This window comes from Castor canadensis, chromosome 16 (genome assembly GCF_047511655.1).
Source record: "Castor canadensis chromosome 16, mCasCan1.hap1v2, whole genome shotgun sequence".
NCBI lineage: Eukaryota > Metazoa > Chordata > Mammalia > Rodentia > Castoridae > Castor > Castor canadensis.
In genome coordinates, this window is record NC_133401.1 from 16,310,568 (window position 1) to 16,323,271 (window position 12,704).

A 12,704-nucleotide genomic window follows, 5' to 3' on the forward strand; every position below is an offset into this window, starting at 1 on the left:
GTGGCACAGGACATGGCTTTGGGTTCATGGCTTTCTTTTGCTAAAGAAAGGCTGTGTTTTTAGGAGCATAGCCTGGGCTTTCTCTCTCCCTCGCTCTCTCTCTCTTTTTTATTTTTGTGGTGCTGGGGTTTGAACTCAGGGCCTACACCTTGAACCACTCCACCAGCCCTTTATTGTGTTGGGTATTTTTTGAGATAGGGTCTTGTGAGCTATTTGCCCAGGCTGGCTTCAAACCACAATCCTCCTGATCTCTGCCTCCTGAGTAGCTAGGATTACAGGAGTGAGCCACTGGCACCTGGCCTTTTCTTTTTCTTTTCTTTCTTTTTCTTTCCTTCTTTCTTTTCTTTCTTTCTTTCTCTCTTTCTTCTTTCTTTCCTTCCTTCCCTTTCTTTTCCTTTCCCTTTCCCTTCCTTCCTTCCTTCCTTTTTTCCTTCCTTCCTTCCTTCTTTCCTTTCTTTTTTCCAACACAGGGTATTACTATGTAGCCCAGGCTGGCCTTGAACTCAATATCTTCCTGTCTCTGCCTGATTCATGGGATTACAGACATGCACCACAATGGCTGGCTTGCCCCTGCTATCCTTATCATTCTGGTCTCCTCTGGCCCTCTGGCCAACCCTGTTCTCCCAAGAACATGGCTTTGACTTGTCAACTCCTGTAGGGTGCCTTCCACAGCCTGAAAAAATCAGATCCTCTTTCTCCTTTTCAGAATCATTGACTTTTCCGCTGTACTGTCAGTGCACCAAAGCAGCTTCATTGGTTTTTAAAAAAAATTTTTTTTGCAGTGCAGGGGATGGAACCCAGGGCCTTGGGCATGCCAGGCAAGCACTCCACCACTGAGCCACAACCCAGGCCCTAGGGTCACTTTGAAGGTTGGGTTTTAGGCTTGTGTGTTGGACCTGGGACAAGTGATCACCAATCCAGACAAAGTCCTGGCTAGGACATCCTTGAGCTCTGTGGACACAGAGGCTGGGGAAGAGGGCAGAGTTCATTGTCCAATATCTGAAGACCCAATTTTCAAGGACCCAATTTTCAGGATAATAAGCTACGGGGAAGGTGGAGAAGGGACTGGCTGGATGGTCAGTGTGGGAAGGAGAAGGAGCTGGCCTGGCTTCCCCAGCTCAACCTCTGCAGGCAGAGCTGTGGTCACCAGTAATCCATCACGGCTGTGGCCTCTGTAGGATCTATTCCCGTTTTTTTTTTTTTTTTTTTTGGCAGTACTGGAGTTTGAACTCAGGGTCTCATGCTTGCTAGGCAGGCGCTCTACCTCTTGAGCCACTCTGCCAGCCCTTTTTTGTGATGGGTTTTTTTCAAGATAGGGTCTTGAAAACTATTTGCCTGGGCTGGCTTCGAACCATGATCCTCCTGATCTCTGCCTCCTGGGAAGATAGGATTATAGGTGTGAGCCACCAGCACCCAGTCCTAGTTTTTTAATTCATTAATTTATTTTTGAGACAGGATCTTCCTATGTAGTCCAGGCTGGGCTTGAACTGGGGATTCTCCTGCCTCAGCCTCCCAAGTGCTGGGATTATAGACATGTGCCACCACACCTGGCTAATTAATTTTTTTATTGAGATGTCATTCATATATCATAAAATGCACCTTCATAGCTTGCAATCCTTATAGGTGTTAGTATATTCAGAAGGTTGTGCCAGTCATCATTATTACTTAATTCTAGAACATTTGCATCACCTCCAAAAGAAACCCGGACCCATAGTAGTCCCCCAGCCTCTTTCCCCCAGCCCCTGGCAACGACCCTGTCGCTGTGAATTGGCCTGTTTTGAACGTATTATATAAACAGAATCATATAACTTGTGACCTTTTGTGAGTCACTTCTTTCACTAAACAGTATCTTCCAGGTTTATAATCTTCTGTAAGTCTCAGTCGATCCCATCTGGAAAAAATGGGGCAAAGACAGTGTTGGGAAAGGGAAGACCCCCCCCCAAAATGTGTCCAAGGTGTGTAGGGAGGCGATGTGCTGTCCTCTTGTGGCGAAAAGGAGAACTGCAGCCATCAGCGCTACGATGGGGACCGGCTTCTGGGCGGACTCAGCCTCTCTCTCACCCCCATGAACCTATCCCTCACCCTGCAGAGCTTTTGGGACCACAAAGCTTCTAGAATCCCATCCTGAGCTCCTCCCTCTCTGCCTCCATCTTTAATACTCCTCTGGCCTCCCTTGCTAATAATAAAATAATAGCTAACTAATAATAACAATAATGAAATTCTCTGAAGCGCCTTACTTATATATTCTGGTTGATTTTCTGTCATTATCCTGGAACAGGAAACCATCGTGATTAACAGTCCAGGTTCAGGAGTTCAGGAGCAGTTCGGTTCAGATCCCAGCCCTGCCACTCACTGTGTTACGTTGGGTGTGTGACTCTTTTTTCTTGGGCCTCTGTTTCTTCATCTGCAAATGGGCTGATAAGAATGGGGCAGAAAGGACCAAAGGATCGCACTCAGAGCCTGGGGGTAGGGTGGGGGAGCCTTGCTTTGTAGCATTTGGTTAATTTCAAGGTACACCAAAGTGACATTACTGAATGCATTTCTGGGAACAGATACACAGTAGCCAACACTCATTTAGCACACTGCTGTCATCACAGAAAGGGAAAACTGAGGCTCGGGATGGCCAAGCCAACTTTCAGATAGACAGAGGTGGGGCTGTGGGATTCTGGGGCCAGGACTCTTTCCTCCATTCCACCATGGTCTAGAGGACGGGCAGTTCCCACAGTGCTGTGTGGTTTCAGAAAAGCCCTTGCCCTCTCTGGTCTGTTCGCCAGACTCAGCACACAGTTTGGCGCCACCATTCCATCCCCCAAGCCCCTAGCAACTTTAGCCATCTTGGGGAAGAGTGTGGACCCCAAGACCTGGTGCTAGGGGTGAGCCCCGGTTCAGGGCTCTGCCTTTGGATGCGAGGGGCTTCTCTGCTCAGGTCTCTGATTCTTCATCCTCCTGGTTCTCCTGGTTCGTCTCTAGGAATGGTCGCTCCATCTCTGTCCAGGTCCAGTTCTCTCTTTAGTCTCTCACTCTCTTTCTGTCCCCTGTCTTTTAAAATTTATTTTGCAATACTGGGGTTTGAACTCAGGGCCTGCGCCTTGAGCCACTCCATCAGCCCTATTCTGTGATGGGTTTTTTCGAGATGGGGGGGGTCTCACGAACTATTTGCCTGGGCTGGCTTTGAACCGCGATCCTCCTGATCCCTGCCTCCTGAGTAGCTAGGATCACAGGTGTGAGCCACCGGCGCCCGGCCTGTCCCCTGTCTTTTTGTCTCTGTCCTTATCCTCTCTGCTCATCTCTTTGTGTCCCCGCCTCTCTGCGTCTCTTTGTCTCCCTGTCTCTGTCTGTCTGTCTTCACATCTCTCATTATCTTTCCCCCCGTCTCTGGCGCTCTGCCCCAACATTTCTCTGCCCTTCTCTTTTCCGGGGAGGCGCTGCGCTCCTGTGACAACTTGCTCGCTGTCGGCGCGCCTGGACCTGCCTCCGCCCCCGGAGCCCACCCGGGCCAGCCCGGGCCTGCGCCTTTAAGAGCCGGCGGCGGGGGCGGGGCCGCAGAGGCCCCGCCCCTGTCCGCCCCGCCCCCTGACGTCCCTTCCTCCCAGGCCCCTCCGCCGCCTCCCTCCGCCGCCGCCCCGGCCGGCTCCGCGCCCCCTCCCTGGCCCCCGCCCGCACGCACGCCCGCCAGCCAGCCGGTCGCCCCCATGGCGCCCCGAGCCGCCAGTGCTCGGGGCCACTAGGACCCTCGGCGTCCCCTCCCCTCCCTCGCCCTGCCCCCTCTCCCGCGGCGCGGCGAGGACTCGGGCGTCCACAGCGCCCAGCTTTTGAGCTCTCGCGTCCCCGGCCGGCGGGGGGGGGAGGGGAAGACAGGGGGTCCCCCCCCGGGATCCCCGCCCCCCCCACCGGGCCGCCCCTGTCCCCAGGGGACCTGGAGAAGATGTCTTCGCGGACGGCGCTGGCCCCGGGCAATGATCGGAACTCGGACACGGTGAGTGGGGCCCGGCCCCTCGGGGAGCCCCGACCCCCTCACCCGGTCCTCACCCCACCCTCATTTCCCAGGCTGGACCCGGACTCGCTATCGCCCCTGACCCTTCCAGGACTTCCAGGCCTCTCTTGCTTGTCTTCCCACCTCCCCCACCCCCCCAGCCCCAGCCCCAGCCCGACCCCTGGGGGCGCCTCTCGCTCAGGTCCCCTCTCTTATCCCTCTGCAGACGGCTTCCGCCTGGGTCTGCCCCCTCCAGGAAGCCCCCTCCCCTGCCTTGCATCAGCCCCTCCCTTCCCGACTGTTCCAGCAGCCCTGGCCCCTCCTGGCGTCCGCAGTGGACAACTCGCCCCTTCCCGGATTTCAGCGCCCCTGGACCCCCCAGGCCCAGCCCTGGCCCTGTCCCAACAAGGCCTGGCCAGGCCCTGCCTCTGGCTCCGGCCTTCCTGTCTGGGTCAGGGTGCCAACCAGGAGCCCGGTCCTCTGCTCCTCCAGGAGCCATCCCACCCCCATGGACTGCCTCTCACAGGAAGTTGGGTGCCACCTTTCCTGGGCCCAGGGCCCTGTCTGGCTTCTTCAAGGTCTCTGCACTCCCAGGCCTGGTCCTCTCTCCTTTTGCCAACCAGTCCTGTCCTTGGATTCCCCACCTCACCCTCTCCCAGAGCCCCCCAACCTCCAAGATACACCAACCCTCTCTGGTCTGTTCCTCTTCTAGGAAGCCTTAGCCTCCAGCCTCCAGCCTTCAAGCCCCTGGCCCAGGCTCCAATTTCTAGGCCCTGGACCTGTCGAACTCTGGGTCTTCTCCTCCCTGTATCAGTTACTTACTGCCAGGCAAGCCTCCTCCCCAAGTCCTCAGCTCTTGACCACCCCATCTCCTAGACCCTAGATTAGAGTCCCTTCCCAACCAGCCTCATTCCTTCACCTAAATTTCCAGGTCTCCACCCCTTCTCCCATCCCTCCTCTCCTCCATTTGCTGGGGGTCTGGGCTCTCAAGGAAGCCCCCTCAGCTTCCAAGGCCTGACTCCAGGTCCTGCTTACAGAAGACCCTCTGGTCCTGCCCTGGCTTTAAGTCCTGTTCTCTGGGATCACTCAGCCAGACACTCTTTCCCCAGACTTCTAGACCTCTTGACCTCCCAAAGGCACAGTTCTTATTCCTTCTGTGCCCAGGAAGCCCCTTCCCCTGGGACTTCCAGGCCACATGCCTGTCTCTGGTCCCTAGGACTGCTCCCATTCTTATTTCTGGCAGTTTCTAGGGCTCAGGCCCCTAGCCCAGGATTCCTGGCCTTAGTTCCCACTGTCCTCTGTCCTCGTGGCTCTGTCCTTTGCACCATCCCCAGGACTACCCTGCCCCTACATTGCAGCCCCCTCCCTGTTTCCCAAGTCTCCGATCCCTTGTGATGCCCTAAAGAACAGCCCACCAGCCAATCCCAGACTTCTGTTTGGCTAGTCTTTAGATGCCTTGCCTCACTCTCTGTCCCCCCACTGTTATTGCTGTCAGCCAGATTTCCAACTGGAGTCTTCTGTGAGACCCACCCCCCTCTCTTCCCTAATCACTACAGGGAGGTACCCAGTCCACGGTCTTGGGTTCTAATGCTGCCCGCACGTGTCAGCTTGCATTGTGTCCTCAAACAAGTGGGCCTCCCTCTATGAGCCTCAGTTTCCCGCCCTGAAAAATGGGTGTGATGATTCAAGTCCCTCAGAGGATAATCCAGGACCATGTGGGTGAAGTCTGGCACATAGGAGCGCTCTTGCTGGTAGCTGCTGGCATGACGGCGGCTGTGAGTCAGAGGACCTCGCATTTGCCACCAGGACTGTCATTAGTTGTTGCAGGAGCTGGCAGAGCCTGCTCCAGCCTCAGTTTCCTTGTCTCTAAATGGGTTGGTAGCAACACCTCCCTGTCAAGCACCTTTTCAGGAAATGACTTATTAAATGACTTACTCCTTTAATAATTGTTCACATAAACTTGGGTTCAAGTCAAGTTTCTGTTCCTCCCCAGCTTTGTGACCTCGGGCCAGTGAACTCACCTCTCTGAGCCTCAGTTTCTGTATCTGTAAAATGGAGCCCATATTAGGACTTCCTATTTCTTTTGTCAATAAGATTGGTGCTATGAGGATTTGGGGGTGTTTGGTTATATACTGGCCTGAGACTCCAGTCAGTGTGGCCTGGCTGGTAGTCACCTTTCTCCCTCTGGAATCTGATGCTGGGCCTTCTTCCCTCCCCCACCACACCTGGTTACTATGGTAACAACCACCTAGGGTGATGCTCTCCCACCCTAAGTTCTAGGGCCCCCCACTAGGGGTCACCTTCTCCAGGTTCCTGGGGTCAGGCGCCAGTAGGGCTGGAGGAATCTGGGCCAGCTGATGGTGCCTGTCAATCTTAGCTCCTACCCTGGCCCCTGGGAGCTGTGTCCCCCACTGCCTCAGCTGCCCTCATGGGAGTCCCTAGCCAGGTTGCCTTCAGTGGGTGCCATCCCACATGCAGTGACCCCACACACACCTGAGGTGCTTTTCTCTGAGTCCTTATCTTGGTGGAGATCAGAGGCCTTATCTCTGGGTCTTCCCTCTTTCCCTGGGAGGAAGCAGGCAGGCAGGCAGCCAGGGACCTGGGAAAGAGCTAGGCAGGCAGGAGCTGGTGGTACAGACGCTCCGCTCCATCTGCTCTGTGACCTTGGCAGTGTACTGTCACTGCCTGAGCCTTTGGGGTCCCCTGCAAAAATTGGACCCATATTTGCAGGCATCTGAAGGGGAGGTCAGTACTGCCCAGCCTGGGGGACATCATGTCTTGCTCCTTATGAGCCAGCCAGGTGACCTTGGCCAGGTACCTCCTGTCTCCAAGCCTCAGTTTCCCCTCCGCCTTGTGGAGGGATACAGTGGAAACTGAGTTCAGGCCAGGTCAGTGTGGTGGCCATGAAGAATGTCAGCTTGCTAAGCTGGCTGGGTTCCAATGCCTGCTCAGCCTCAGTCTAACCACCTGTGAGATGGTCTGGCATTAAGCTGCAGCCATGTCTGGGACTCATTCACTCTGGTTGTCACAGCCATGAAATGGCCTGGCAGAGGTTCCCACAAGGAACAGACCCAGTCCCCAAGTCATTGGCTGCCTGGCTTTCTCTCTTCCCTAGGGTCCTTTGTCCTACTGCATCCCATCCCCAGCCCTGAGGTGGGCACTGGACAGCTCAACCTGAGCCGGGCTGGGCCTCTGGCACCCTGGGCCCCACCTCTGAAAGGAGGCCCAGTCTCTGAGACTCACAATCAGGACAGGGCAGGTGACCTGTCGGGGGAGAGGCCCAGGAGGGACAGGACAGCAAGAACAGAACGCTGGGGACAGCGAGAAGCGATGGCGTGGGAGCCAGCGGGTCAGGACCACATCTTCCAGCCAGCCAGGGTGGAGGAGGGTGGCCGGGGACAAAACATTGTTTCACATTGAAGATAGTGAGGATGACTGGCCTGGGAAGCTGGCCACATGGAAGGCTTGGTTTCTGTATTTGTGGTAGAGTCAGAGCCATAGTGATTGGAGTGTGGGGGTCCCCCTTATCCACAGTGGGTGTGTTTCCTGGACCTCGGACACCACCTGAAGCCACAAGTGAACGCTGAATACACTCTCTCCAGTGTTACGCAGCTGTGTGGCTGGGCCAGGGCTCAAGCCACAGCACCTGCAGGTGCGAGGCCCTGAGTTCAATCCCAGTGCTGCCAACAAAATTTTCAGTCTGTGGAAAGCAAAACCATGGTTAAGGCAGAGACAAGGGTAAACTGAGGGGCCAGCTGGGACTAGGCACGGGTGTTGGGGTGTGGAGTAGAATTGGGGGCTGGAGGGGATGGCGATGGATGACTAGAAGTCAGGACCAGAGATGGTCACGGCAGAGCCGTGCATCTGGGTCAAGGTCACCATCGATGGGGTTGAAGTTTGTAGTGTGCCAAAGAATATGTGAACTGCTGGCAGTACCCAGAATGAAAGAAGGGAGTTTGGGGAAGCCTGGCCGAGACACAGGAGGCCTGGTGTCTGAGGCCCTAAAGTTTTTAGTTTTTGGCAGTACTGAGATTTGAACTCAGTACTCGCACTTGTTAGGCACGTGCTCTACTGTTTGAGCCACACCCCCAGCCCTTTTTGCTTGTTATTTTTCAGATAGGGTCTCATGCTTTTGCCAGGGCTGGGACAGTCCTCCTACCTATGGACTCCTGTGTAGCTGGGATAACAGGTGTGCACCATCATACCTGACTCATTGGTTGAGATGGGGTCTAGCTAACCTTTTTGCCCAGGCTGGTCTCAAACTATGATTCTCTCAATTTCGCCTTCCTGAGTAGCTGGGATTACAAGCGTGAGCCATCACGCCCAGCTACCCTGGAGTTTTTATTCTCGGAGGCCTTCTTTTGTGAGGTGGAGGACCTGAAGGTGGTGTAGTTGTCTGTAGCCCTAGTTTGAACAGGGCCCCAGGGGGCCAGTGGCCAGGGCTTGATGGAGGGAGGATGGGACGGCTCACACTGGTCTCTCCCACCCAGCATGGCACCTTGGGCAGTGGCCGATCTTCAGACAAAGGGCCATCCTGGTCCAGCCGCTCCCTGGGCGCCCGCTGCCGGAACTCCATTGCCTCCTGCCCTGAGGAACAGCCACACGTGGGTAACTACCGCCTGCTGAGGACAATCGGGAAGGGCAACTTTGCCAAGGTCAAGCTGGCACGCCACATCCTCACTGGCCGGGAGGTGAGAGCTGGGCTGCCTGGGCTCAGGGTGGGATCCTGAGACTGGGGCTCCAGGATGGAAGAGGTCAGGTAACTCCCCGGCTCGCTCAGATTTTTCCCGAACAGTCCTAGTGAGAAGAGAGAACCAATTTCAGGCCTCCTGAAATCATCAGGAAACCTCTGATCATAAGCAGAGTCTGTTGTATTTCTTTCTTGGCTTTTTAAAATTTTTTGGCAGTACTGGGGTTTGAACTTAATGCCTCATACTTGCTAGGCAGGCTCTCTACTGCTTGAACCACTCCACCAGCCTTTTTGTTTAGTTTCTTTTTCAGATAGGGTCTCCCAGTCTTGCTAGACCTGGCCTATCTCTGATTCCTGAGTAGCTGGTGTTTTGAGGCAGGGTCTCACTTTGTAGCCCAGACTGGTCTCAGACTTGTGATCCTCTTCCTCTCCCTCCCAAGTGCTGGGATTATAGGCAAGAACCCTGTAACTTGGCTGATGTGTTGTATTTCTAAGGAGGCACAACTCCTTAGTAAAAGGAGCAGAACTCCTTGTGTGTAAACTCAGGGTACCTCCCCTTTTTATTTTATTTTTCCCAGCCCCCGCCTCCACATTTAGTGGTGATTCTGGCGCCTGCAACTCTCCCAGTGCTCTTGATTGCTGCCGAGTTCTCAGTTACACATTCCCACTCTCCCCCTTCCTTCCCCAAAGCAGGCCCCTGGCCTGACATGGCGACATTGCAGAAAGAGCTCCGGACTCAGATAGGAGACCTCAGGTTCATGAACAAAGGAGAAAGAGGTGGCGGGTGGTTTCCTGATTACCTTCAGCTTTAGAAAGTGACTGACCCCTGCCTGAAGCCATCCACACTTCAGAGACACCAGGCCCACCTAGGTTTTTGTTGTTGTTAGAACTGGGATTTGAACTCAGGGCTTCGTACTTGCAAAGCAGGTGCTCTACCGTTTGAGCCACACCTCCGGTCCATTTTGCTCTGGTTATTTTGGAGATGGGGCTGGCCTCGAACCATGATCCTTCTGATCTCAGCCTTCCAAGTAGCTAGGATTACAGGCATGAGTCACTGGTGCCAGCCCTGCTGGTTTTATGAGTAAATTCTACCAGACATTCAAACATCATTCAGATTCTCCAGAGGCTAAAGAAAGAGGTTCCGCTAGGCAAATGCTTTTGTGTATTTGACCATAAGAGCAAACCAGACAAGAAACAAAATGATGGAAGTCAGGCATCAGTGGCTCATACCTAGAATCCTAGCTACTCAGGAGGCAGAGATCAGGAGGATCACAGTTCAAAGCCAGCTCCGGACAAATAGTTCCGTGAGACCCTATCTCAAAAAACCCTTCACAAAAATAGGGTTGGTGGAGTGGCTCAAGGTGAAGGCCCTGAGTTCAAGTTCAAGTCTCAGTACCACACACACAGGTCTGGCAGAGTGGCTCAAGTGGTAGACCCCTGCCTAGCAAGCCTGAGGCCCTGAGTTCAAACAAAAAGAAAAAAGAAACAAAATGATGGGCCAGTCACCCAAGAACATAGATACAATAAAAAAAGAAAATTTTTCTGAGCCGGGGTCTTGGTATATTGCCTAAAACTGGCCTCAAACCACAAATCTTACATAAAATATTAGCAGATCAAATCTGGCAGATCCATGCCAGAAAGCCATGCAGTGACGCAGCTGGGTCTCTCCCAGGAAGGCAGAGTTCTTTCCCGCGTGACAATGTATTCGTGCTCTTCACCACGCTCACAGATTAGAGGAGAGACACCATATGACCATCCCAATACTGGCGTGAAAAGTGTTTGACAAAAGTTCTCAAAATCTATTCGTGAGATTGTGAAGAAGGCACAGGGAGCCCTCCCCCACACAGCATGGCGCTCACCATATGCGGCTGTCACACACCATTCCAGAGGTTCTGAGAACCTGATTCTAGGGGACAAGGTCTCTCTGGGGAGGTCTTTAGTCCTGTGGATCTGGGGGTGGCCCCAAAACCCTTTGGGGAACTACAGCCCTGAGGTTAAATTAAGACTTGTTTTTTAATGTCAGGTGCCAGTGGCTCACTAACTGCTTGGGAGGCTGAGATCAGGAGGATCAAGGTTCAAGGCCAGCCTGGGCAAATAGTTTGAGAGACCCCCATCTTCATAATAACCAGAGCAGCGCCTGCCTAGCAAGCACAAGGCCCAGAGTTCAAACCCCAGTACAAACAAAACAAAACAAAACAAAAAAAACAAGATAATAATAACCAGAGCAAAATGGACTGGAGGAGTGGCTCAAGCAGTAGAGCACCTGCTTTCCAAGTGTGGAGCCCTGAGTTCAAACCCCCAGTCACATCAAAAAAAAGAAGAAGAAGACTTTTTTGGCGGTGTTTTGAACCCAGGGCCTCGTGTTTGCTGGACAAGTGCTTTACTCTGAGCCACACCTCCAGTCCTAAATTAAAGACTTTTTAAATGCCATTCACTGCTGAAAGGCTTCTGATCTTTGACCCCAACGTGTACTTCAAAATAGAAACTGAACTGTAAAACCAGTATAAGGAGAAGTCAATAATATTCTGATTTTTCCTATCTTTTTCAATGATTTTAAAAAAATCTTCTAAGCTGGGCATTGGTAGTGCGTGCCTGTAATCCCAGCACTCAGAAGGCTGAGACAGAAGGATAGAGAGTTCAAGGTCAGCCTGACCTGCATAGCAAGACCCTGTTTCAAAATTTTTTAAAAAAGGGCTGGTGGAGTGGCTCAAGCAGGTAAGAGCAACTGCCTAGCAAACGTGAGGTCCTGGGTTCAAACCCAGTGCTGCCAGAAAGAAGATTTTTTTTTTATTGTTTTATTATTCATATGTGCATACAAGAAGATTTTTTTTTTAAATTTTAAAGTTTTAAGTGTTTGTGTGTGTGTGTGTGTGTGTGTGTGTGTGTGTGTGTGTGTGTGTGGTTCTGAAGTTTGAATTCAGGGCCACACACTCGCTAGGCAGGCGCTTTACCACTTGAGCCACTCCCACAGCAAAGTTTTCAGTGTTTAGGAGGTGGACTCTATCAGACTGTATAACCTTGGCCTGAATTGTGCCTCAGTTTCCCCTTTTGTGAGTGAGGATAATCCTTACACTCTTGCCACAGGGTTATTGTATGCTTGTGTGAGAAAACAAAACTGGGGTGATAGATTTGTGGTGCCCACATGAGGGGACCCTCAAATCTCGGTCACCCTGACACACACTCTCACAAGAGCCCCTGAAACAGCCTCGTCCAGGCCCCAACCCCAAATGGGGGACATTTCCCTGCAAAAGTAAGGGTAGCACTGGAAGTGAGAATGCCACATGTGCAAAGGTCCTGAGGCAGGTTTCTCCATCACTGGGAATGGCCTAGATGAAGGGTTCTCTTGAGAGGGGACAAAGGAGGGACACCTCCATGATCTGAGTTGTAAGACCTCTCCTAGTTCAGGGGTCTGTGGAACCTTGACCTTTCCCTGTTCCTTCCTTCACTTCTAGGTTGCTATCAAGATCATTGATAAAACACAGCTAAATCCCAGCAGCCTACAGAAGGTGAGACCCACGGAGGGGAGCGGGGTGCGAGCAAGGTCTCAGGGACCCCAGGGTGACCTGCCTGGGCCTGGTGGGGGAGGGGTCCCCCAAACCATTCACCCTCACCCTTGTCTGTCTTCCTTTCTGGCCTTGTCCAGCTGTTCCGAGAAGTCCGAATCATGAAGGGCCTAAACCATCCAAACATCGGTGAGGAGGGGCAGGGAGCGGGCTCAGAAGCCACCAGCACATGGGAGGGCGTCAGGGGCAGCGGGGTCTGATGGTTCTGTTAGACAGCCCTGGGTCCTCAAAGTGGAATCACTGCTGTGTGATATAGGGCAAGCCACTTAACCTCTCTGAGCCTGTGAGGGGGATAAAAAGGGCTTTCAAGCTCATTGTGAGGATTGGATAAGATGGTGCACCTAAAACACTTTGTTCAGGACTCCTTACAGCAGGGGCATTGTTGCCATTGTCATCAGACAGAGGGGCAGATGGGGCTTTACTGAGCCTGGCCTAGAATGGCAGCAGCATTGTTCAGCCATCGGTTTTATTACTCACC

General features: G+C 53.1%; 1 protein-coding gene across 2 annotated transcripts in view; it reads left to right on the forward strand.

The window, feature by feature from the left end:
• Positions 1 to 3,647: 3,647 nt before the first annotated feature.
• The window catches only part of Mark4 (microtubule affinity regulating kinase 4), a 30,454-nt gene continuing 21,397 nt past the window's right edge, over positions 3,648 to 12,704 (forward strand). Inside the window, exons 1-4 of one of the 2 annotated variants that reach the window (XM_020172965.2) lie at positions 3,648 to 3,976; positions 8,464 to 8,664; positions 12,116 to 12,169; positions 12,307 to 12,355. In XM_020172965.2, the coding sequence (XP_020028554.1) occupies positions 3,926 to 3,976; positions 8,464 to 8,664; positions 12,116 to 12,169; positions 12,307 to 12,355 (355 nt within the window). In that variant the 5' untranslated portion in view covers positions 3,648 to 3,925. The remainder of the gene's footprint in view (positions 3,977 to 8,463; positions 8,665 to 12,115; positions 12,170 to 12,306; positions 12,356 to 12,704) is intronic. The other variant, XM_020172967.2, reaches the window with a different exon arrangement.